At 42.8% G+C, this 26,836-nt stretch overlaps 2 protein-coding genes across 5 annotated transcripts; one reads left to right on the top strand and one right to left on the bottom strand.

Moving 5' to 3' along the window:
* Window positions 1-2: 2 nt before the first annotated feature.
* On the top strand, window positions 3-1,703 carry LOC126504022 (lysine-rich nucleolar protein 1-like). Its single transcript, XM_050146000.1, has one exon. It carries the CDS (start codon window positions 3-5, stop codon window positions 1,293-1,295), a length of 1,293 nt encoding a protein of 430 aa, XP_050001957.1. The 3' UTR covers window positions 1,296-1,703.
* A 1,816-nt stretch (window positions 1,704-3,519) lies between these two features.
* Window positions 3,520-26,836, bottom strand: Prepl (prolyl endopeptidase like). Of its 4 annotated transcripts, none has more exons than XM_050146073.1 (11): window positions 26,651-26,836; window positions 24,972-25,479; window positions 17,291-17,413; window positions 16,041-16,107; window positions 15,212-15,415; window positions 13,330-13,465; window positions 11,184-11,400; window positions 10,486-10,671; window positions 6,588-6,785; window positions 5,149-5,324; window positions 3,520-3,926 (listed from the first exon to the last, which is right to left on the bottom strand). In XM_050146073.1, the coding sequence occupies exons 2-11, from the start codon at window positions 25,170-25,172 to the stop codon at window positions 3,656-3,658; spliced, it is 1,779 nt and encodes a 592-aa protein (XP_050002030.1). In that variant the 5' UTR covers window positions 25,173-25,479; window positions 26,651-26,836; the 3' UTR covers window positions 3,520-3,655. The 4 variants fall into 4 exon arrangements, with proteins under 4 accessions (XP_050002030.1, XP_050002029.1, XP_050002031.1 ...); XM_050146072.1 differs by having other exon boundaries at window positions 3,629-3,926; window positions 15,212-15,418; window positions 26,651-26,835; XM_050146074.1 differs by lacking the exon at window positions 24,972-25,479 and having other exon boundaries at window positions 3,641-3,926; window positions 15,212-15,418; window positions 26,651-26,835.

Raw genomic sequence — 26,836 nt, 5'->3', positions numbered from 1 at the left:
CGATGGTTACAGAGGTCACAGAACCAGAGACTCAATACTCAGTCTATTTTGTCGATGTTTCTCCTCCAAGAGTCACATCCCCCTCCAACAATGTGGGTGAAGGACAGGACCCTGAGACATCACTGGGCAAGAGAAAGAAGAAGAAAAAGTTCCCTAGTGCTCACTTGGAGGAGCACCTGGAGTCTGAGGCCACACAGAGAGGATGGAAAAAGTCCCCCAGCCCTAGAAGGCAGGTTCGTGAGCAGTCAGCAGAATGCCTCAGCGGAGAGAAGAAAAAGAAGAGGGGGAAGTCCTTACCACCAGCCACCTCCCAAGGCTCAGTGCTGAAGACCTCCCCAGACCCCAAGCGTGCTGAGGAAGTAAGCAAAGCCAGTAAGAAGGCCAAAAAACACAGGAAGGAAAAAAAGGTTCTGGACATTGAGGCCTGTCTTTCCCAGGGCTCGTGGTTCTGTGAAGCTGGGGATGCTCTGTGCCCATGCTCAGGGGAGACAGAGGGTAAGGAGCAGGCGGCCTTGGGGCAGAAAAGGAAGCAGGGGAGCCCCAGAGAGCACAGCACAAAGAAAAAGAAGAAGAAGACCCACCAAGAGGGAGACATCCTCCCAATCCACTCCAAGATCTCTGTAGAGAGCAGCCTGAAGAAAGGAAGTAAGAAGTCACTCAAAAGCGAAACTTTGGACTACATCCCGATAGACAGCCCAAAGTCTCCTGGGAAGAAGAAAGTGAAATCCAAGAAAAAGGTGGACCAGCCAGACAGTGAAGGGCTGGCTGTGAAAAGGAAGAAAAAGAAGAGGAAAGACAGTGGAGTAAAGGAAGACCGCTGGCAGGAGGAAGAAGAGGAGTCGGACCCAGACCTCGAGGTGGTACTGGAAAAGAAAGGCAACGTGGATGAGGCTTGCATAGATCAGGTGAGGCGGAAGGCCTTGCAAGAGGAGATTGATCGTGAGTCGGGCAAGACAGAGGCTTCAGAACCCAAGAAGTGGACGGGAACCCAGTTTGGTCAGTGGGACACTGCTGGCTTTGAAAATGAAGAACAGAAGCTGAAATTCCTGAAGCTTATGGGTGGCTTTAAGCATCTGTCCCCGTCATTCAGCCGCCCTCCCAGCATGACTAGCAGGCACAACATGGCCCTGGACAAGAAGTCTTCAGACACACTCCAGCAGGATCTGCAGCAGGACTATGACCGGGCCATGAGCTGGAAGTACAGCCGTGGGGCTGGCCTGGGCTTCTCCTCTGAGGCTCGCAAGGTCTTCTACATTGACCGGAACGCCTCGAAGTCTATTAAGTTGCAAGATTAAACTTTATTGCCCTGTTCCTAAAAAAAAAAAAAAAAAAAAAAAAAAAAAACCCAGAGTACTCAGAACATTTCAAGCTGGCGATGAACACAGAAACTCTGCCATCTTCACACTGCGGGTTAGAACGTAAACTTGTGGTCACTGTGGCAAAAACCATGCTAGTTACTCAAAAGAATGAAAGTGACATTTACCTTTTGACCTGGCCACGCCTTCCCAGATATATACCCAAAAGAGGGGAGACGGTCTTATAGTGGAACTAGGTCAGTGTTTAAGCAAACCGTGGTGCAAGCATGCGGACTAGAGTCTGGACCCTCTTGCAATGCAATGTCGGGTCAGCTAAGTGAGATAAGTGTTATCAAAGAGTAAATCTGGCATGACGCAGCTTTACAAGAGGTGACGGTGCAGACGGAGGGCAGGGGGAATTTCCACGGGCTGGGAGGGAGGGATGGAGAGCCACTCAAGGGTATGGGTTTCCGTTTTGAAAGACAGAAATTCAGATCTGGAGACTGACTGCATTAAACAATAAATATGTTAAGAGTATTGAAGCCTACACTAAGAAAGTTCTGACACCAGGTTTTGTTACTCTCCGAGGATGCCTAGAACATTTGAAAGCGAGAAAAGCACCAAGAGCATACAGACTCTGCTCCACGGTAAAACTCCTAAATCGTGCTTAGATAGGATCCGGAAAATAGCCACGGGAAGAGAAGATGAAAAACGTCTACTGGCCTTAATTATTATTGGAACATTTATAAGGGGTAGAGAGAAGGCTCAGCAGTTAAGAGCACTGGCTGGTCTTCTAGAGGACCCGGGTTCAATTCCCAGCACCCACATGGTGGCTTACAACTGTCCATAACTGTTTCTGGGGATCCAAACCCCTTTCTTGGCCTCTGAGGGTTCCAGGAATGCATGTGATACACAGACATACAAGCAGGCAAAACACGCATACATATAAAATAAAAATAAATAAACACATTTAATTAAAGGAAAATTGCCTTTTTTCATCTAAAATTCTATTTTTTTTAGAGCATCTGCTTTCCAGCTTTCTCTCCTGGTGCCATCCATGGAGTCTGGGGAGCAGTAATTCCTTCCGGCCGCCCAGCAGGATGGACTTCTGCATACAGAGCCGCCAGCTGCGGTAGGAGGGCCCAGCTCTACTGCACAAATGGCCATCATGGAGGATCTGCCAGGCAACGTGTGACATCTGTCGGTTTTCAGAAGCAGCAATAGCAGCGTGAGGTGCTTTGTGCTCAGCAGTGGCAGCTTCACCGAATCAGTCCTTTCCCTGGCTCTGCAGCCTCTAGCATTGGCCTGAACACACCTACTCTCACCTAACACTCCAGCAAACTCTTCTGCCCCAGTGAGCCCTAATCTTGGGTGCTTTTATTCAATGATGCTGATGCATATATGAACACTCTGTGGTGAATATTTATGCTGTCCCCAATTCTTCACTGTAATAAGCAATTGAAATAAATATCCTAACATATGCATTTCTGGTTATTTCTAATTTCTAAAATTCAAGGTTAGCTGCATTTTATATTGTAAATGATTCTTTGTGGCTATGTTTATTTCCTCTATAATGAATATCTTTTTCAAAACAGATTTCCAGTTCAAATTATTTAATACTCATTTAACTTACTACTTGTTCTACACACACACACACATACACACACACCATACATACAAACACACACCATACACACAAACACACACCACACACACACACACACACTGAAAAGTATCACTCTGAACTGCGCAGACATTATTCTCCAGATGTCTACGGAGGAAGCAGAAGACAGACATGAAGCCTGATGCTTCACGGTTTGGAGAATAGGAAAAGACTAAAGGCCATTTTCTCAACTGATGGTTCAATCAAAGTATAGGACTATACCCAAAAGAGCACCGAGAATGGAGTGTGTAAGCCAGGTGTGCGGGACACACTTAGAATCCCGCTGCTTAGGAGGCTGGGGAGGACGGTGAGCAAGAGACCCGACTGACCGGCTACGTAGCCAGGAAATGAAAGAAACAAAATAATGGGTTTTCTAATAATAGTCTCGAAATCTAGGAATAAAATGTGGCTGGACAGTACACTGTCACACAGACAAGTCAGAGGAGACACTGCATCCAGATTAAGGGCTCCACCAGACTTCTGGAACCACATATAACTTTGGCTTTCTATATGTTCTAACCAATAGAAAAGGCTCAGTGGGAAGAGCCATTACTCCCTCAATGGAAATCCTGCAAGATCCAAAAAGATGATCGTCAGGGAAGAACACACAGTGGGTTAAGATAATTTCACAAGCTCTCCTAGAGACACAGTTCTGTTTAAACTTAACAGCTCTGCTCTGCCTTAGAACTCACGGCTTTCACCTCTGTGACCAGCGGCCCGGCTGCCCGTGCTGAGAAACGCGAGCACTCACCTCCAGAGTCACGGCTCGCAGCAGCTCTGGCTTGGCATTGCACAGTGCTCCCGCAAGCACTCCTCCAGCACTGAAAGCGCTCAAAGTTGTTAGGCTCGGCTGAGAAAAGCCTTGACTATGAAGCGTCTTAATGCAAGCCTCTAGGTCGGCAAGGCCATTGAGTTTTTTTGTTAGACGGCCATCAGCATGCCACTGGAGGCCCAGCTCTCCACCACCCCTGGAGTAGAAGAAAACAGAAGCGATACAGTGGAGGTCAGCAACTATATCACAGGCTCAGGATTGTTGTGCTTTTAAAGGCTGGGAGAAAACAGCATGAAGGAATATCCAACAGCGACTATCTGGCCTGCTAAGCCTAAACCAGTTTCCATTATAGGAAACTGTCAATCAAAAACTGACTCAACAGCTATGTTTGAGCACCCATGGCCAATGACTACAGACTGTCTGAGGACAGACCTTCGAGATACACGCCAGCAGAACTGCCCACGGAGGAGCTCAGAGGGCCTGAGGATAGCAGACCACGGTCACCAGGCATGCTGGCTGCCGCGTGGCACAAGTGTTTAAGCTCTACCTGAGCAGAGGAAAGAGGTTAGGGCATCTGAGTCAGGAGCACAAAGGCACGGGAAACGACACTGGACTGACCCGTGAAGGAAGCGGGTTCCTGGAAGGAGAAGGAACGGGAAACTGAGACCCAGCGAAAACACAGACTTGCTAGGACAGAGCAGAACATGCCACCTGAAGGCACACGGCCAGGGGCTACCTCACAGACAGAAGCCAGATCAGGAGAATTTTACTAAGAAATCTGGACTTTGTCCTGGAGATAGGCGGCGGCGGAGATTTTAAGCAGAAATAAAATGATAATGCTGTTCCGAGAACAGCTAAAATAGAACAGGAATCAGACGAGAAAAAAGGAAGCTCAGCTTAAAGAGGCTCTGTTAAAAACAACAACAACAACAACCTACATTGGCTGAATCGATGGACAAACCTGAATCACAGCGCTTGAAGGGTTATGAGTTTGTGGCTACAAAGACAGAGCCTGTCTCAAGAACCCAGAACAGAAACCCAGGACAGAAACCTGAATTCAAGAGAATACGTGGAAATAATAATGTAACTACCAAGTACAAACATGGCAGAATCTACTCAAAGGTCTGAAAAACTTTCTTTTGTTTTTTTGAACCAAACTAATCTGCTATCTGAATCAAGATCTACTAGGCTTAGGGATACATAAATCCAAAATCCACACCAAGAAGGTAAGCTTTTGCCCCTTAATATATTGGTTTTTGTTTTTTGTGTTCTAGATTTTTTTAGATAGTGTCTCCTGCCTCTGCATCCCAAGTTCTGGGGTTAGCGGCATGTGCCACCGCGCCTGGTCCCCTGACATAATTGTCACACTTGTCATCACCATGTCCTAGTGCTCATCTGCCAGAAGTGTGCTGACTCACCTAACATGGCAGTACGCTAAGATCCATCCATCGTCCACCAAGACCCGCCTCTCAGGCCTGAAATTCATTTTCAGATCCATCCCGTACGCTCCATACACATGTACTAAGAGAGGCTTCTTCTGCAAGTCCTCAGAATCCATTTTGTGGAAAATTGTCATCGGCACTAATTTTCCATCCTGGAAATGAAGAATTACTAGCATGTAAGGAAACATCTTTGCTGCTTGTTTCTTTGCCGTGCTTGGGACCAGTGCACCTGCTGGACAAAGGCTCTACCGCTGGGCCCCGCCCCAGTCTGAAGTGTCATGATGTGCCCTCCCCCATGTGCCGTCAGGTTTGTGAGCCAGGGACGCCTGCGCACACAGCTCCGGCCTCAGCTACCTCAGCCAGCAGAGAGCAGCAGGGCCGGCTTAGCCACTGGAACAGTTTCTCACAGCAGGAAATAACTGACAAGCACTCGTCATTGCTTGGTATTAACTTCTGTCTTGTGGATAAGACAAACGGCCTACTTAGGTTGGAAATTTTAGTACAACATACTCCCTATGCCTAAGGCTAGATATTGACAATTCTTATCTTTGAATATTTACAAACGTGCTGACTGAGCCTAGGAAATGTCAAAATGCTCAACACTGATACATCAGCTCTCGCTCAGGCCAACAAAGGCCTATAACTATTAATCTAATCAAAGCCATTTATTTACTTTATATGTATGGGTGTTTTGTCTGCATGTATGCTTGTATCACATGTGCACAGTGCCCACGGAGTCCGGCAAAGGTGTCACGTTCCTTTGGGCTGGAGTTACAGATGACTGTGAGCCAACATGTAGGTACCAGGAAGAGAATATCGGTTTTCTAGCAGAAACGAACCCTGTCTTCTCTAACTTGTTCATGGTCACGGAGTTTTACCACAGCAATAGAAGCCCTAACTAAGACAGATAACGTTACTTCTTCAGAAAAGACCGCTTGGCGCTCGCCAGACTAGGTGGAGTCCCTTTACCACATTTCCAGTGTATTCAGTATGCTTTTGTTGTAGCTGTCAATGCATCGTAACGGAGATTTCTTCAGCCTCTGGCACTGCCCCTGCCACAGCGAAGCCTCATGACAGCTGGGACTGTACTAGCCGAGTCTACTCTAACCAGCTACTTGCTGTACTCTCAAGGTTATCACTAGCAGGGCACACCAACTTTGACTATTTACTCTTTTTATTAACTCAAATATAAGCAAGTGAAATGAAAGGCTTAGCATACAAGTCAGAGATTTTTATGTCCATGTTAAAAAAAATGCATGTTAAAATTAAAAGGAAAAATTTATGCATACTAAGATCATCTGAATCTTTTATAGTACAAGGGACTTTCAAACAGTGCTGGTGAGGCCCCGATGCCGAGGGCTCAGGCACGGTGCACTTGCAGTATCTGGAGCTGAAAGCAGGGATCACACACCTACCTTGCTTTTGGCTTCCATGCGTAAGACACGACTAGTCTTTGTAATTGGATCTTCATGTCCAGTTTCCTCAAACAATTTGCCTTCTGCAAATTTATATGTGTAATATTTTGGAGGTCGTATTGGTGAGCAAAGCTGAAAGGGGCAGTTCTTTGGGTCAGAATTTGTCTCCATTATGAATCCACAGGCCCACGGAGGGAGCTGAAGAACAAAAAATATTTCCACTAGTTAAAAAGAAAGCTTCTGAGTCTGCTCCAAACGATACGTCGTGGAGACCTACTCTCCGTTACCACATGATCATCATTTATGAATTACTTCATTATGAAAACAGACCTTAAGTAAACAAATAAAACCACATATAAATTACCATTAAAGGAAAAGAATGTAGGAAATGAGTTTATCATAATCCTAGATTTAAATGAAATTGCTTTTTCCTATCAGCTTTATTTGGGTACAAACTTGGGTGCTAAAGAACCAAAGGGCTAGGAATAAGAGCAAATGAAATAAGCGTCTACCCCAGCAACAGCCTCCAGTCCCGCTCTTACAGACGAGAGACCTCGCGTGAATGTTTGCAATGATTCTCCCACCAGTCCTTATCCTGCTGCCTGGACAGCCAGTGATGAGAGTTATTATTCCAGGGCTACCAACGGGCTCAGCAGCAGTAAAGCACTTCCAATTTGTTTCTAACTTTAGCTTCGAGGCTAACCATTGTGCAGAACAAAACCTTTCCAGGCACAATGACGCGGAGAGACTCAGAGCTATTATGCTCAAGATTCTTAACTTTAAGAAGAAAGGAAAGGAATCAAAATTTATTCTCTTAGAGCAGCAGGGTCCAGCGTCAAGCCTTCCACTAACATCCCACTTACACCTTTTAAACAAGCCTGGTAAGCAGGCTGACAGAGTCAAAAGGGGCCAAGAGTAAGAACGTGAAAAGCAAAGTGCCTTTCTCTTTCTGGGTAATTGCAGAAAGAGCAAATTCCTTAGAAAATCAGAGGTCTTGGCACAGCAACATCCCTGGCGGGCACTACTGAACAAGGGAGGAAAGGCTGTGGGGACCGGGAGGACAGAGTCTCACCTGCAGAAACCACAGCCAGAGAGCACAGTGGTCAGGCGCATTTCCCCAGTGAACCCCCAGTCTACTTCCGGGAAACTAACGAGGACCCACAGTTATAGCAGAGCTCTACTTGCCTTTCAGGAAAACTTAACTGTGACTTAGGAATACAGTGTTGCAGCTTTAGGACAACTGGTACCAACAAATCACAGTCTGAGTTTTTCTAAAACCAAGGGACCAACGTTTAGTCTCATAAGAACTGTTCCAAGACCAAGGACTCTGAAGCATTTGTTCAGCTGGTGCAGAAATATTAGCTGTCTCAAGGGCATCGTGAGCCATGTTTCCTACTAGGCTGTAATGTACTGAAAGAAATCTGGCCTGGAAACAGAGTCTCCGGCAAAGGAAGCTGATGACAGCATGAGCAAAGCATTTCCTGGGCTCGGGAGCGAGGGAGATGGAAGGCTCGCTGGCTGAGTTTACCCAGGATGTGCAAGGACCTGGCTTTGCACCCTAGTAAACAGCCTCAATTTACTTTCCAGGTATTACAATCAAATAAAAAAATCAGAAAATACTGATGACATGATGACCGATGATAAAAAATTAATACAAGGAAAGTTTAACATTCCCATTGCCGGAGATCGTGTTAAGAAAGATCTTTCGGTCAAGTATCTCCTAGGCATATGTTATTAACTCCTCACACTGGGGCTAAAGGTTTTGTCTTTTATGTAAAGCATGGTCAATGGGTAGTTATCAGCGTTATCCAGCATCACATAATTATAAAATTACTTTTAAGTAGCACATGGTATGTACTAAGCGTTTGATTCTCTTTGATGAGGACCTAGAACAAGAGTCAGGGCAGAACAGGGGCCTACAGAGAGTGATGGGATAAACTAAACAATAGAGCAGAAACTAAAGACAGCTTTTGTTGTGAAGCAGGAAGTGCGTATGTGGGGGAACACCTTTGACTAAGAATACTTATTAAAACGAAGAAAAGGTCATATTTACTTAGAAGTCTAGTCGTGGGGGCTGCTAGAGTGCTTGCTCAGCACACAAAGCCTTGGGTTCAAACCCCGGCACCACATAAAACCACAAGTGTGGTGGTCCATGCCGATGATCCTGGCACATGGGAGGTGGAGGCAAGTGGATCAGAAGTTCAAGGCCAGCCTGGGCTATACCAGCCCCAATAAATTTAATTTATAGCAGAAAATCTCTGCATGGTATTCCCAGTTTTCTTGATCGATGTAATTGTAATAAATGCATTGCTAGAAATCCCACATTTACCATCCCTACTTCTATAGACTGCAATGAGGAAATATGCTCTCTAACAGCTTCCCAAACACAGCAGACAGACAAGAAGGAACGTCCTCAAATGATGACTGTTTTTATTGCAGGACACCTATACAGACATCTAAGAGATTCAATGTTAAACTTAGCAATTTGATTTTAGGGAGCAACTCAAGAATTCTAATTGTTACAGGCTCCCACTGTAACAATCTTGAATTCATCTCCCTGGTTCCTATCCGCTTGCTTCAATCTTTACTAATATAGTTACCTAATAATCTCATGAACACTTCAAACTAAAAATAAGTTTTTTTTTTAAATGGGTGTCAGGTCCCCTGAAATTGGAGTTACAGACAGTTGTAAGCTGCCATATGGGTGCTGGGAATTGAACCCTGGTCCTCTGGAAGAGCAGTCAGTGCTTTAACTGCTAAGCCATCTCTGCAGCCCACTAAAAATAACTTGTTCCTGACATTATAATTTATACAGACTACTCACACCAGTTAAAAAGCATCATGTCATAACTTCATCCTCCAGAAATGTATTCTGCTTTAGCAAAACAAATTTAAGAGTTGAGTCCCTGAAGATATATGGACTTCAGCTTAGAGCTGTGTTTGAATGGCTTTCTCATTCTTGGATATGACATATTAAATTCCTATCTATCCACTGTAGTCTGTCTCTACAAAAGTTTTTCTGAGCCACAAACTCATCCCTTCCTTTAAATTCTACATTTTGTCTTTGAAACCACTTATTTAAAACTAACTTATACTTAATGCTTTTTTGTCTAATACCATAAAAACTTAATTCTTTAAGGCCAGATATTTTATTCCCCTGTTTTACTATTGCACAATGTTGTATTTTGTACATAGGAATTCAATATAAATAGGCATGGAATTGGCAGGGTTGTGTCTTAATAGGAATTCTGACAATACTGGACTGTTATTTAAAAGGACTTAATCTGCCTGCTGGTCAATCCACTCAGTAATTCTTTCCCTCTCAGGCAGAATGAAGGCTGCCTTCTCTTCAGGGCTCGTAACTTTAATTCACTTAATGCTACTTTGAACACAAACAGTAAGTTTGCCATTCATTAATTCATCAGGCTCATTTCTGACGGCATTTGGTCTTGTCTTGGCAGCCGTAGAGAGTGTTAGCTAGTTAGACATGCTATTATCATCCCTCTGTGCATGGAGACCACTGACGTCATACACTGAGAGGGAGGAGGTGTATACTGCATGGAAAACAAAACTGGCAAGGAGAGGAGATGCAGATACAAGCATGTGGTGGGAATACAGGGATGTGGCTACTGTCCTGGGCTGTGGCCTGGGCAAGCAGCTGTCAGGTCTCGGTTATGTGGAAAGGGAAACATAATGACCCCAACTCTATTTCCGAGGTTCACTGGTTTCATAAGACTGCATTAAAACAAGGTCTCTCAAGGCATTCTAATATAAATCTAGACCTGATAAAAGCCAGTGTGTTAAAATCCACTTAAATTAAATTTCTTTTAAGAAAGTACATGGCGTTCCAATTCTGATGCTCTACTGAGCTGCACTGTGTGGCTGGGAGCAGATGTACCTTGAGAGAGCGGACGGAGTCATCAGCCAGACCAATCACGTTGACGTAGAGGAGGTTGCTGTGCTTCAGGAACAGAACGCAGTGGTCCTTGAACATGTCCAAATCTACAACCTTGGTGTTTCTCTTCATTGTGAAAAATAAATCCCAGTTCATAATGGCAGGGGCATCAGCTGCTGTTCGCATCAGCTGTATGAACAAGGTTAGAAGAGATGCAGGTGACACAGCACTAAGGCCGCAGCATTCGGGGATGAGAGCACAGAAGGGACCACACTAGCGACCGCTAGTTAGTCTGTATCAGGGGCAAGGTGTGAATGTCACCCTGTTAGCCCAGGTTAGCGTGCTGCTGAGACAGTGATAGCCATGAGAGCCAACAGTCAACCAGTGGACATGGATGCATTGGGACGCCTGCCTGAGACTACTCCAACTGCCAACTCACAACCGGGAGGTAGACTGTGCTCCTTGAAGCCAACCAGCTTGGTTGTCACAACACAGGCACTGCAGCATGTGTCACTGACTGATGTTATGAAGAGAAGTACAGTAGGCTGAAATGTTATCTCTAAGGGCAGAGAAATGGGACTGGCAATGCACAGGAAGGCAGTGCCAATCACACATTAAGCCCCTCCCCCATTCTCTCCTGTAGCAGGGCAGGTTGATGAGGGAAAGCCATCCCAATGGGAACAGGCAGAATGGAGAACTACCTTGAACTCTGTAGGTTCTCCAACATTAGTGAGGATGTATAGTTCGTCGTCTCGATGCTCGACATAGTAAAGGACCCCATGTATTCTCTTCTGAATCAGCACTGGCGGGTCCCAAGGGCTCAGGCCGTCTATCAGCCACACCTCAGAAGTCATTTTGTTCATAATATTTAGGGTGAGGAAACGACTGTCTTTTGTAAGATACAGGAAAACAAAATAGCTGCAAGGGAAGAAAAGCACAGGACTGCATGAAGTTATTACTGCACTGGTTGCAGACATCGGGTTTGGGTTAGGAAACTCTACTTTCCCACTCTGGAATATTATTAGCTGTGTGAGTGGTTAGCCTGAAATGACCTGACGCTGGTAAACCTCCCTACATATATTTAAATAAAGGGTATGCTCAGAAGTAGGAACGAGAGCTGGAGCTGAGCTGGAAACCCCAGAAAACATCTGGAATCAGTGGCATCATTTGTAGTGGATGTCACTGTGATCCTTAAGCATCGCAGGTGAAATATTACAATATATTAAAAACTGAACAAGAACTGCTTTTGGAGGGCTAGATGGGTGACTCAGCAGTTAAGAGCACTGGCTACTTTTCCAGAGGATCTGGGATCAATCCCCAGCACCCACATTGTAGCTCACAACTGTCTGTAACTCCAGGTCTAGGGCATCCAATGGCCTCTCTTGGCCTCTGTGGGTCCTAGGTATGCATGTGCTACACAGACACACATACAGGAAAAATACCCGTACAATAAAATAAAATTCAACAAGGAAAGAAATGGTTTCTTCAAGGGCAATCTTTTTTTTTTTTTTTTTTTTAAATATTTATTTATTATGTATACAATGTTCTGTCTGTGTGTATGTCTGCAGGCCAGAAGAGGGCACCAGACCTCATTACAGATGGTTGTGACCCACCATGTGGTTGCTGGGAACTGAACTCAGGACCTTTGGAAGAGCAGGCAATGCTCTTAACCACTGAGCCATCTCTCCAGCCCCTTTCAAGGGCAATCTTATGAGCACCACTGAAGAATTCAGAACCACTCATAGGCGAAGCAGAAGACACTCCTGGCTAAGCCCTTGTAGTCAGAATAGGGTTACTCTTAGCTAATTCTTTTTCTTTCTTCTTTTTTGTTTTCTTTTGGATTTTTGAGACAGAGTCTCACTATTTTTTCTGGCTGTCCTGGAACTTACTGTGTAGCCCAGGCTGACCTCGAACTCACAGAGATTCATCTGCCTCTGACTCCTGAATACTAGGATTAAAGGTGTGTGCCAAGGGCATGTGTTACCACAGCAGCCTTGAATTCTCTTTCTTAGTGGAAGAGTCAGGTTCCAACATAAAGAGAAGCAATGGGTGAAGAGCTACATAGCTGTCCACTTTGCTGTTTACTTCCCATAAATCTTTAGCTGTCTGGATAAAAGATTAATTTGTAAAACATTACAGATGTACAGTTAAAATTCCTCTGGAAATTTCTAATCTGTCAAGTGATTGGTATGATACCAATATAATATACATCATATGATCAGGGTTTCTCTGAGCCCATTTCACTAGACCGTTGGGTTTGGAGAGTCTTTGCTTTTAAAAGTTCAGTTCTGTTCTTGGTGAATAGAATTTCTGCCAGGAAAAAAAAAAAATGTGTGTGTGTGAGGGTGCTGGGGAGGGATAAATGCTGGCTATTCAGTGACTTACAAATCAAATTTTTAAATTTAGCATAGACCTTTCCCTTCAGAATCTACACAATGCAGTGTTCATTGGAATATATGGATTTTATGCTCTAGAAATAGAAATATTTGAAAACAAAGTCAATATTTAAAAAGGAATGACCTTTAAGAATATATTAGTAGGCCCTTGCCTGGACATGAATTTAAGAGATATTCTCCCATCAAAATAAAAAATTGTTTTTAAATAACCAACAACTGAAGTACTGAAAATGAAAATGATAAAACCTTGGCTCTTTATGGCCATATTTATAATCTTTTCATAATCAGGTATCCCATATTGATAGAATTTGGCAAACTCTATAGATTAGTTCTAAAAGGCAGAATAATAAAATAATAATTTTCTTCAGTTCTCGACACTTTGAGACACCAGATCAGCACTTAGAACACGGGGACTACTCTGGAGAAGGGGGTAACTGCAGCATTCGGGCACCTTGGGTCCTTTTCTGTGTAGAAACGCTCGTTACGTTTGTTGTCACCAAATGTGGCTCGATACACGTCATGGCAGCGAAGGTTCCGCTGGAAGGTGTAGAATAAGACATCTTCATCTTCCTCATCCTTCACCCATTCTGAAAGGGAGGAACGAGAGGAATTAGACACACCTCCCTGCATGCTGTTTAGAAAGGTGTGGCACTCAAAGGTTGCCTGCTGACTGCCAAGTGAAGAAATGTGTATATAGCATAGCCCTGGAAACCTGTATATAGCACAAACCTGACTGAATCAAACCTGTGCTTATAGATAAGCCAGAGAACATACATACCACTACAGCAGTCCAAGTTTTCAATTACTTAGTCTAATCAGCCACCTAAAGAAAAATCCATAATCTTCAGTGTTAAAAAAAGATATTGGTAAAGTCACATTTGCTTTTGAGAGATGGCTGCTCAACTGAAGAAACACTGATCATTTTCTCTCCCACTGTGTTCAATGTCTGCTTCCAGGGTGTAGACAGCTCAAGCTACCAAATGCATTTTAGCAGGGTCCTTCCTTTCTCCAGAGCCTGCCAACGGAGATCTGCACACAATTACATCATGACTGCCACCTGGCTGACAGTCACTCTAAGTCATTACTATACTATGTGAACTCTGAGCTTAGAGGTTTGATGCAAGAATGTATTTCCTAGACTTCACTATGCAGGGGCTGGGAGAAACATGGGTACCTGAGTCTGACTCTCCAGCACTCACAGAAAAAGCTGTGCATGGCTGTAACCCCAGGACTTCCTGGGGTGGGGGTGGGGGTGCTGAGAGATGGATCACAAGGGCTTCCTTCTAGCCAGTCAGCTTAGCCAAAATGGTTAGCTCCTGGCTCAGTGACAGATTCTGTCTCAAAGCACTGAGGCAGGGGATGATTGATGGAGGAAGACGCCAATGTCTTATTCTGGTCATTGAATAAGCAAGCATGGATACCTACACCTGCATACTCACATGCATGTAACGCAGATACAGACAAAGAGACACAGAGGAAGGAAGGGGGGGACAGAGAGAGAGAGAGAGAGAGAGAGAGAGAGAGAGAGAGAGAGAGAGAGAGAGAGAGAGAGAGAGAAAGACAGGATGACTCACACATACAAAAGAATGTACTAGGTAGAATATCATTTCAATTTTCAATTCAATGCAAAAGCATCTAATTAAGCAATTCAGAAAATAGTGGCAATGTAAAGGGAAGACAGAGTGTGAACATGTTCAAGACAATAAATAATAAAATTTAAAGTTAAATCTACTACTAAAATTCCAGTTTTCACTGATGTCAGCTCATCATGTTCTAGTTTTCAGGTGTGACTCTAAGAAATGTGCCATAATAGGTCTCTATGATAGCAAGTAATAAAAAATAAGCAACTTTAAACTTGAATAAACTATCAAGAAGCAGCATCCGCAACACTTTAGCCGTCATGATAAACTGGCTGAGAATTACTCTAGAACAGAATATACATGTGGGACTTAGATTAGAAGTGTCTCAAAAACACGAACTCTGCTTTAAGATATGCTTTATTTACTTTATTTATTGGTGAGTGTATGAAGTGTGTGTGAATACAAGTGTGTGTGTGGGTCGTGGTGCAGGTGTGATGGTCAAGAGTAATATACGTGTTCTAAGTCACTGAGCCATCTCTCCAGTCCCCCATGAGCACAATTTTAAAGTGACCCACTTAGATAATTAAAGCAGGGAGTATTTCACAACAGAAGTCCATAGGAAGAGGTGGAGTCAAGAGAGATGGACCAGGCCCTGATCATCACCATCTTCTTCCCTACCGCGGGCTAAAGACTTTTAGAAGTGCGAGCAGCTCACTGTGGCTGCCTTTTCAAGGGGCTTGACTTGGGGCTTACCAAAACTGGACACGTTGGGGAAAGACGCTTCCATTACAGGCTGATCGCTGAGCTTCACGACTATGCAGGTGGATGTTTCCGAATTCTCAGTCCTTATCTTGGCAGCCACGTATTTCTCATCGGGAGCAACTCTGATACAATCAATGAAGGGCTGGTCCAATTTGAGTTCCTCCAGGTTGAACAAGACTTCATAATTATCACTGTCTGCTGCATAAAGGTAGGCAGGGATACGAGAACTCCATAACATATACTTGCAAATGTTAGCATTCTGAAGCCATACTGAGGTCCTCCTACAATCATTACTTAAAAATATTTTATGCAATACTCTTCTATGTATAAATCTATGAGTTATTACAACAGTCTAGTATAGTGGTTCTCAATCTTCCCAGCACTGCGACCCTTTAACACAGTTCCTCAAGTTGTGGTGACCTCCCCAACCGTAAAATTATTTTACTGCTACTTCATAACTGTAATTTTGCTACTGTTATGAACCATAATGTAAATATTTTTTGGAGACAGAAGTTAGCCAAAGGGTCGTGACCCACAGGTTGAGGAGTGCTGGTCTAGTATTTACATACTACAGAAATGACAAAATACAAATGACTCACATAATGTACATGAAGTACCTAGCACTGAGACACAGAACATATATAAAACATGCTAGAGTCTATCCCCACGCTCCGTTAATGCTTCTCAGTGTGGTTTTTAACACCAGTTTAAGTTCACGCAGATATTCAGAACCAATCATTTAAAAAATTTAGGTATAATCTTTAAGAAATCTATTCTAATAGCTTTGAACAACTACTATGAAGCTTCCTGTTCAAATTACCTTCTTCGTCTTTGGAACGAACCAAGCAGCAACCTTCTTGATAATAAACAAAACCGCCATGCTTAATCTGACAATGAAAAGAAACATGACTTACTTACAATAGCTTGCTTATTTATTTATTTATTTATTTACTTTGAGATAGGGTTTCTCTGTGTAGCTTTGGGCCCCACTGTAGAACAAACTGACCTCAAACTTACAGAGATGCTCCCGTCTCTGCCGCCCAAGTGCTGGGATTAAAGGTGTGCACCACCACCACCCAGTCTATTTAGTTATTTAGTAGTTTGACTACTTCAGATGAAGAGATGGGACCTATCATATCATAAGAGGCAGATCTACTGAATATGAAATAGGAAATGGACCATTTTTACAACACAGGGAGCAAGAAACAGCTGTCTTACATTCAGAATGGTTGGTGATTTCTAATATGCAGACGCCAGAGCTAACAAAATCTATACTCATTTATCTAATATTTGTAGAGTGGAATTCAATTAACGATGTCAAGTGGCATCTTTAAGATGGGAAAACTGTGGCAAGTTTGAAATGCCAATCAACATCCTGGTACCCTTGCTTCAGAATCCCTGCCGTCACCTGTGCAACCCTGGTTGATTTTATACCAGGTTCGCTGTGGTGAGACAGAGTTTGAGGTCGAGAAATGAGCACTACAGGGTTCTTGTCTAACACCTTAACTGTGAGTGATAAACATTACAGGGCTCTTCTTGTCTAACACATCTCAACGTGAGTGATCGGCTCACTTGGTTTCAGGTGACATATCTGGAATCGGGAATTGTTACCATTGCGTATTTTACTATGTATGCCATTTTCACTTCTAATCTCTGGCCTGTTTTCCAGTCTTACTGAAAAGATTTTCAGTCTCTTTGTTCAACTGATTTCAATTGAAAATTTATGATTGATAAAGTGACTATTTAGCTTTACTACAGTGACTTTCCTTTTATAAAAATGTAGATACAACTTTGGGAATAATAAATAAATGACCCTTTATATGCACCTCCGTGGAACTGCTACCAATCCACACTGGAGCTGTGATTCTCCAGCATCTACCCAGAATTCATCTATCATGCCCCATGCTTTATCTTAAGTTCTGATTTTCAGACCATTTTGCCTACTGTTTAAAGTTGAAATGCGCAGCATGCTTGAGGCCACATGCAACAAGACTGTGAATTACAAGGTAGCTCGTCTGCCTCTGAACTGACAGTTTATACGGTTCTCACAGAAGACTCAGCGCAGCTTACCTCGGCATTGATGATTTCATATTCCTCTTGGGGCTGAGTTTCCAATTTTGTTCTCACTTTTTCAAATGCATCCATGCTTTCAGAATGGGAGTTTTCGTTTTCTAGCTTAATAGGCAGAAGATCCTAGGAAGATTTTTGGTGGTATGATCAAAATTTTTCAAACTTAGGGAGATGTCTTTCCTTCTTGTAATTGTACTTTTCATTTTTAACACAGGTACCACATCAAAATATTTATGAAATGTGTTTTTACAGATCTTATTCTTTCTCAAGCCATCAAAAGAAAACAGACATGACACATTATAACAAGTGTATGAGTCCTTAAGATACTTCTAGGAGCACTAAGAAGCCTGGCAACATCAGAAACACTGCATACAGCTAGAGAGGAAAGAAATGCTTTGAACTTTTACATATTTAATCCAGACGCGAGGTGGGGGGCACTGTTGGGTTTCATAAGCACTGAAGCACATCGTGAAAGGAAGGAACTATCAGAAAGAAAGATATTTCTTTCTTTTTTTTTTTTTTTGATTTTCGAGCAGGGTTTCTCTGTAGCTTTTGGTTCCTGTCCTGGAACTAGCTCTTGTAGACCAGGCTGGCCTCGAACTCACAGAGATCTGCCTGCCTCTGCCTCCCGAGTGCTGGGATTAAAGGCGTGCGCCACCACCGCCCGAAGAAGATATTTCTTAGCTGATAGATGCTGGCTATTAATTTATTCATAGAACAGTTATAAAATTTATTCTATTTTATCACCTCACTTTCTTATGTTGTTGGGATATGTAACTCTACAAAATAGAATCAAAAGTTAAATAACAGCTCATAACAACAAAGCTTTCCTTTTTTGTTGTTAGCTTGTTTGTTTATTTGTTTTGAGACAGGGCTTATCTGTGTAGCTCTGGCTGTCCTGGAACTCACTCTGTACACCAGGCTGGCTTTGAACTCAGAAATTCGCCTTCTCTGCTTCCAAGTGCTGGGGTTAAAGGTTTCACTATCACCTTGCTCCCCACTTCCTGTTTAAGGGATAGTTGATTATAAAACAGGAAGGAAAGCAATGGGATGTAATACCATCTGGTAGACACGGAGAAGAAGCACCCACTCTGCCTTATCGGGGCAGTAAGCTAGGCATTCTGGGCGCGTCCTGGAGAGCAGGTAAGTACTAGATAGATCATCACCACTTGGAAAAGGCTAAGCCTAAAACTGCCAAAGTAGAAAAACCGCCAATTCAAACTCCACTGCCTTGCCTTGCTTAAACAAAAAAATTTTAGTCAAGATGTCCGATCCTTCAGCTCTGTGCTAGAGATGGCGGCTGCACAGCGATGGTGCCAGAGGGGTGCCGAGCCGCTGGGGAGGACCCCAGAGGCCGAGAGATATCTACTGCCCAAGTATGTTCATGATGCTTTACCAATCATGTTGAGAATGTAAGCTACATATGTTGCTTATATAGTAAGGAGTTTACAATCGAAAATTAAACACAACAAAACAGAAAATTTATCAAGACGGACTAAATGGACAAAAATCCTTTTAACAGTTATTCTTTAAAATTTGGGGGGAGGGAGGCTTTAACGATTTGTACTAGATTGAATTAGTCATCACAGTTGTTATGGTAATCTCCTCAGACCCTCACCTTCTGCTTTCAATCATACAGTTGATTTTTGAGTAATTATTTGCAGTCAAAATAATGAAGAGTTTTCACATTTACTTTCATTCATGTTTTTGCATTTTTATAGTGTCTACGGCTGATCTATCAATAGCCCTCTACTATTGCCTAGAGCATTAAATTATAACCCAGACTATCACTAGAAATCTGTCTTGAAACTCTACCTTCGCAGATGAGAAGCCTTGAACCTGAGCTTACTTGAATCCAGAGAATACTTAACGCCTAACTGAAAAGATTTTCTTTTTTTAGAGCCTCATGACTCTCCCGCAGGGCTTACACTTGCTGTGTAGTGGAAGGTGACCTCAGCCATCCGATCCTCTACCTCTAGAGTGCTGGGATTACAGATGAGGGCCGTCACTCCCAGGCTGTGGTCTGCGAGTCTGAGCCAGGGCCCTGCAAACGCTCAGCAAGCTCTCTGTCACCCCCATCTTCATTCCCACGCCTACCGAAATCTTAAGTCTCATGTACACTATCACCCCACCATTTACCACGTTCCAAAGGGCCCAACATAAGACCCACTTAAACAGTGAAAGGTATAACAATCAAATAGGCAACTTTATTACGGCAAAAATGTTAAACTTTGAAGACAAGAAATCGTGAAGTAGAAAAACACTGAATAGAAAATGAGATCATTAATAAACGGCCAATTCCAGAGCTTGGGTCGGGAGAGCACAAGGTAGGCTTGGCAAATCTTGTACCACAAAGGCAGTGTTCCAGGACAACAAAGGCATGTCAACAGGACCCAAGGGACAGTATGAAGGGGCACTCACTAGCCACATGCGGGGTAATTTGAGCGTCAAAAATAACAACAACTAATTAGTTCAAATGCACTGAAAAAGTAAACTCCACAAACAAGCAAATAAAAAAAAACATTTGGATCAAATAAAAATTAAAAGAGAAAAAGAACCTTGAAGAAACAGGGTCTGTCTGTGTAGCTCTGGCTGTACTGGAACTTGCTCTGTTGACCAAGCTGGCCTTGAACTCACAGAGATTCTTTGCCACTGGGATTAAAGGTGTGTGCCACTGCCTGGCAAAGAAACCTTCCTTTACAGGATAAAACTAGCTAGACAATGTGGGAAGTGTGACAGGCAGATCATTTGATAAGCTCTGGTGAAACAAACAGGACTGAAATCATCGACAGTTAAACTCACTGGGCAAGAATAACGCACAACATCCACACAGCGCCAGAGTTACTGCTTACAGAAAGAATAATGTCCCTCTAGCACCAGAGACAACTAGCAGCTAATGTTTCAGTCAAAACAGTCATTAGTGGGACAGACGGACACGTCATCTCCATTAGAGGACACTGAACTAATAGCGGGACACATGGACATGGTATCTCCATTAGGAGACTGAACTAATAGTGGGACAGACGGACACGGCATCTCCATTAGAGGACACTGAACTAATAGCGGGACACACGGACACGGCATCTCCACTAGGAGACTGAACTGATAGCAGGACACACGGACACGGCATCTCCACTAGGAGACTGAACTGATAGCGGGACACACGGACACGGCATCTCCATTAGAGGAGACTGAACTGATAGCGGGACACACGGACACGGCATCTCCATTAGAGGACACTGAAAACTAAAGCCCAAGTAAAGAAAACTGAGAAAATTTAAAAAATCATTCCCCACCCCCAGAAAACTACTAAAAATGACAAATGTATAATAAAACTGATCCAGAAAAAGACAAAGAATATTAGATATGAGAAACATGGTATAATTAGTTATAATAGAGCACATAGAAGGATGAGGCAGGAGGACTTTGGGTTTGAGATAAGTCTGGGCTATATAGAAAAGGCTTGTCTCAGCTATTCCCACTTCCCTCACGCCCCCTCCAATAATCAAAGGGAAAAAAATCTCATAATCAACCATTTAAAAAACAGGAAAGAAGACAGAATTACTCAACTTAGTTTATTAGACTAATATAACCTTGACTCTAAAACTCAATGACAATATAAATGGAAGATTCTTCTGACTGTCTAGAACCTGCTGCATGAGATGTCTCTGTGGTTCGCCTCTTTCTGTCTTACTCTTTCCAATCTTTCAGTCTTGATGTCTGCACTCACACGCCATCCTGCCCACGAGTCCAACACTTACCATCTTATTAAACATGTGCTTTCTTCCATTCTCTGCCCACATTCTTACTTTTTTTGTTCTCCAGTGTACTGATCTCTTACAACCCACTCTGCTTTTTGTTTCAGAAACAAAAGTTCATTTAGCCTAGGCAGGCCTTGAGTGTCCCTTTATGCTATGGAGCTGAGGATGATCATTGCTGGGCCAGCCTGACTCCATCTTAAGGATGGAAGTCATCTTGTTATAAGGTCACAAGTTCATTTCTGCTTGCTGCAAAATTCAAGTCAATTGTACTTTGACCTGTTCTGGAATTTGGCATGCTCCCCACCTTATGGAGTTTGACTCACACCTTGAATATATCTTGATAGATAAGATGTTCTGCCAAATAATTTAAAAATCTTCAGCCACGTTCCCACGAGACCAAAATTCCTCTGGAAATCTCTGAAGCCTTGATAATCCTCCAATCTTAGTCTTCTGGACTATATGAACCTTACCTTTCCTATGTTTGGGGCTATATTTTCAAATCCTATTTTAGGGAGATAGCCCTGTCTGACAGAAAATAGAGTTTGCTTAAATTGACCAGAGTCTGGGCAATGGTCCTGACTCTCATTTGGTGGGACGGACATCGTGACACCTCTCCTCCTGTCTCTGCCTCTTGAGTGCTAAGATTACAGTGGTTGTCCTGGCTGAACCCAGGGCTTCATGCATGCGAGGCATCACTGGCAAAAGCGGAATGGACTAAATACTGCCTGGTCATTGCACTATAGAAAATTCAGGTGCTGGCCAGAAATGAACGTTACAAGTGAATGAATTAGGGTTAGAGCAACAACACTTCATCACCAAGGACCTCCGGTTTCTAAATATAGTGTCAGTGGCAAGTAGGCAGGCAGGCATTGCATTTTGGTTACCCAAGGAACCTAAACAAACAAACAAACAAACAAACAAACAAACAAACAGATCAGACTTCTGGCTGGAGTGATGCCTATGATCCCAGTTACCTGAGAGGCTGAGACAAGAGGACTGCATCAACAAGAGTTCTTGTGAACACAGATCTTGCCTCAAAAATAAAGAAGAAATCAGATCCTTAAGCCTCAGCCATTGACATTCTAATTCAACAGAAACGGCTTCAGATCTAGAAACCTGCTTTTTTCATTGCTGACATGCATCTAGATTGCAGCAGTTGGTACAAAAGAATCCCAAAGTTGTATAATTGGTTGCCAGGGTAACAAGGCATAGTGAGGTTTGAGCTTGTTGATTCTGCTTGTTTCTGAGTGAAGAAAATTAGGAACGCTGTCTAGTCGACAGTCACTGCAGTCCTGGCTGGTTCTTTCCCTTTCCATTATTTCTAGAACACACACTGTCTTCTCTTGTTCTTCAGTTAGTTTATGTGAGCAGTGGGTCTTTAAATAGGTCTAATTAAAGGCCTTCTACTTTACTAGAACCTGTAAGAGTGGACTAATTTGGAACCCAGAGGAACCTGTTAAAAGAAAGGAATGTGTATTTTTGTCTCCGGAGTATTTCCACACCTATGGCTTCTCTTTAGAAGGTTTCCTCAGGTCTCAGGGAGCATAGTGAGTAAACGCCCAGCATTAGGTCGTGCATTTGTCATGGAGGGAGGGGTGGAACACAAAATACAGGAAAGCAGAACCGCTCTGCCGGGGGAGGACTTCCCTAAAGGAGCTTCTATTTGTGGAGCTGCCGTCAGCCAGGTCAGTTTCTAGGAGTGGGAATGCTTGACAAAATTAAAAGTTGTCTCAGAGACAGACAGCTTCAGAGACACCCTCCTGGCTCACTGTGTGAGCTAATTTCACAGCTGCTACTCTGGTGGCAAAGCCTGCTTACTATTTATAAACCTAGACCAAGTGACGAAATGTTCTACTCATGCAAAGTGAAGCCACTCAAAGGCTTAGTGCAGTAGCTAGAACTTTAAAGTTTATGAGCATAAAGTATGGTAAGTCTACATTAGAAACCAAACAAAACAGAAAAAGGGAACTTTCAAGTTTCTAAGTGTGTAAAGGTAAGAATCAGAGAGTCAAGCTAATGTTCCTAAGGAAACAATTTAAAAGGCTGAAATGTATGAAGTCCAGGAAGAGGAGGACAGAACTACCATTAGAAACTAATTGCAAACAGATTCAACGCAATGCCCAGCAAAATCCCAGCAAAATTATTCAAAGAAATCGAAAGAACGGTACTCAACTTCATATGGAAAAGCAAAAAAACCAGGACAGCCAAAACAATCCTGTACAATAAAAGAACTTCTGGAGGCATCACAATCCCTGACTTCAAACTCTACTGCAGAGCTACAGTACTGAAAACAGCCTGGTATTGGCATAAGAACAGACAGGAGGACCAATGGAACCAAATAGAAGACTCAGATATCAATCCACACATCTTCGAACACCTGATTTTTGACAAGGAAGCAAAAAATATCAAATGGAAAAAGGAAAGCATATTTAACAAGTGGTGCTGGCATAAGTGGATATCAACATGTAGAAGAATGAAAATAGACCCATATCTATCACCACACACAAAACTCAAGTCCAAATGGATCCAAGACCTCAACATAAAGCTAGCCACATTGAACCTTACAGAAGAGAAAGTGGGAAGTACACTTGAACTCATTGGCACAAGGAACCACTTCCTAAATAGAAACCCCGCAGCACAGACACTGAGAGAAACAATTAATAAATGGGACCTCCTGAAACTGAAAAGCTTCTGTAAAGCAAAGGACATGGTCAACAAGATTATATAAATGGAATATTATCTCTATAAAGAGGGATGAAGTTTGGATACATGAACAAGCCCTAAAAACATTAGCAAAATTAAACAAACCAGATAAAGAAAAGGTAGTTTTTGTGTACTTCCGCTCATCCAAAAATGTCAGAATAGGCAAATTCATAGATATAGAGAGTAGATTAGATGTCCCGGGTGAGGGCAACATAAACTGTTGGGGGTGTTTTTGGAGAGGGCCATATGATAGGGTTTTGGAAAATGTGGTTATAGTTGCATTATAATCCTGTGACTGTAACTAATGCCATTGAGTTCCACACCAGAACTGGCTAAAATGGTTAACTTTCAAAATATATAATTTACCACAATTAGAGGAAGCCAAGACAGACTACACGAAAATCACCATGCAAGAAAATGGTAAAATCATGCCAGCATGTTGTTAGGTTAGCACCCCCAAGTGTAGTGGAAGGAACCTCAGGAACACAACCGAAAAGTAGAGGATACCTGTCAAAGAAACGACGGAGCAAACAGCCCGATTTCAAGTTAAGGATGACAACCATGTAGCGTGACATCAACACTTTTGAGAAGATCGAGGACTATTAATAACTACACAGGGACAACAGGTGCAAGGTGGGTCTGTCTCAGGCAGACCAGAATATGGCGCTACTCTCCACATGTGCCATCAGTTCCTCAAGGCTGAATTCAAGCCTGTAACTCGCGGTCTGGCAGAAGGGTAACGGCATTTTCTTTGAGGAACACAGGTTGCCAAAAAGGCTTGATAGCTTTTCATTCCTTTATATACAACTACATGGCATTTACTGAAGTTTACGAATCATACAAGAATTAGCATATTACTAGGTTTTATTAAGAGGTATAATTTGTAGTAATTTTAGGTATAACATTCTGGTAATTTTAGAAATAGCTATATTTTAAAGCACCTTTTCAGGCACAGTAAGTCCTGTCATCAATCAGTTTTATGAATCTACATTTTATGTACATCATTATAGATTTATTAGAGTTTTGGAAAACGTGGTTATAGTTGCATTATATGCGTTCTTTTGTACTCATATTGGTTACAGATATTTGAGCCTGAAAAAAATCTTAAAATCAAATTAGAATCACTGAGAAAATTAGTAATGGATATCTTACCCACTATTTATGCACTAAAATTAATATTAACGGCCTACAAATAGGTTAACTTAAATAGTTCATACCTTACATGAGAAGCTCCGACTCGGGACGTTTCTTGCTAATTCTGATATCTTGGATTTATTCTGCAGGTGATACTTTTTCAATCTTATTCTATTGTAACAATGGTTGGCGAAGTTACAGTAATTCTGTTTCTGCATGCATTTCCCAGGGTGAGGAACACTATGCTTCAAAGCTCGGAGAAAGAATTTGGTCGTCTGCTGCATGGTAGCAAAGTCCCTGGTTTCTGACCCCTTCGCGTGTACGATGTCATATGTGTAACTATACAGTAATGGGATCTCAAGCACTAGAGATCACCACATCTTATCCCCCCTCTGGGAGTCATGAGCCCCTGAGGTCACAAACAATTGCAGACATCTGACAGTTTAGGTTAAGTAAACTGAAAAACTTGTATGAGTTACAGTTCCTTCAAATCATACGTCTTGGCAGGTCTGACTTAAACATGTCATTTGTGAGGTCAGTTTTACTAGGCTGAGGCTAAGCAGCAATGGTTCGGGTGCACATATGGACAAACTAAAACAAAAAACAGAAAACAAGAAACAAAATAAAGATGTGCCAACAAGTAACAACTCCATGGGAATCTCAGGAACTGAGGGTGTTCTGAAGCAAAACGGCTTTTTACCTTACATAATTTGGGGCGTATCACTGGTTTGTGTGTGAAAGACAAATGAGAAAAGTCTGGATTACTTAATAAAAGAGGGGGATTAATATTTGTTGAGTGTTGGCTAGGTGCCAGATACTTTTCATCTATTCATCTAATTTAAGTTTCCTGTATTCTTGATGAAGAAATGATAATGTCATTCGTTTAACAGGTGACCCAACAGTGGCTCTGGGAAGCTTCAGACATTTCCTCAAGTCACCTGGTCCAGCAGAAAGTCCAACTGTTTTGCTGCCTCATCTTGTACATGAGCTATTGAACTTAACCATAAAAGGATAAAAAAATAAATAAATAAACCCGCAAGATGCACAAATGAGATATGGAGTCATCTTTGGTTTCTGCCGGAAGGTAAGTTCATTATAACAGCCATAGCCAGAGACCCAGGTTCAGGCTTTGGGCCTTGCATCTCGGCCTCAATTTCTTCACTTGTAAAACAAAAAGTAACCACGCCACTTACTGTCTGGGGTTATAGTTTTGTAACGAAACCAGAAAATTTATGTTAAGAATTTAGTACAAGTACCTGGCACATGGTAACCACTCAACAAAAGGCTTTTTAATATATTAGCGTAGTAATACTTTAGGTATGTTGACCACTGTTGGGTGCAGCACAGAAACTCCACCGTTAGCGTCAGTTTTATCACAGACCCGATCAGCTATGACGTCCCCTCCCCCCTTAAATTTTTTATGTCGCAGCAAAATAACAGACCAGTGGAGCAGCAGCCTAGAAGAAAAACGCCCCTAAATCGCTTAATTTGTCCCCATATCCTCAATCCATTTATCCACCACCTGCATGAAGACAGTGTGCAAGGAAAGGGATACGGGTGGGGTAGACAAATGGGTGTTCTCAGGAGAACCTACTCGTTTCCCTGTGCAACTGCGCATCCCAGGGCGTGAGGGAATGGTACCAGTTACCACGCACCGAGGAGACAGGGATCAAAAAGGGGACCAGAGAACTGAGGAATGGTTGGAAGGTGGTGGGGAGAGGAATTAGGAAAGCGGACCCTCCAGCAACCCTCCCATACGTACGCAAATTGAAAGACAGGCCGGCGCTGGACACAGACGAGTAAGGCAGAGAAGACAAATATGAGAACCCGAAGCTCTCAAGAAGGAGGTGCAGTCACCTCAGCCTCGTCCACCCGATGTCTGCATTCAGCACCCAGCAAGAAGAGACAACCTGGCTCGCGCCGCCCAGAGCTAGTTTGCAGCACGCCG

The sequence above is a fragment of the Alexandromys fortis genome, unplaced genomic scaffold (assembly GCF_014885135.2).
Source record: "Alexandromys fortis isolate MF-2015 unplaced genomic scaffold, M_Fortis_MF-2015_v1.1 scaffold_42, whole genome shotgun sequence".
Classification (NCBI taxonomy): domain Eukaryota; kingdom Metazoa; phylum Chordata; class Mammalia; order Rodentia; family Cricetidae; genus Alexandromys; species Alexandromys fortis.
The sequence above is the reverse complement of the archived record's forward strand: the minus strand, read 5'-3'. Positions and strand labels throughout refer to the sequence as shown.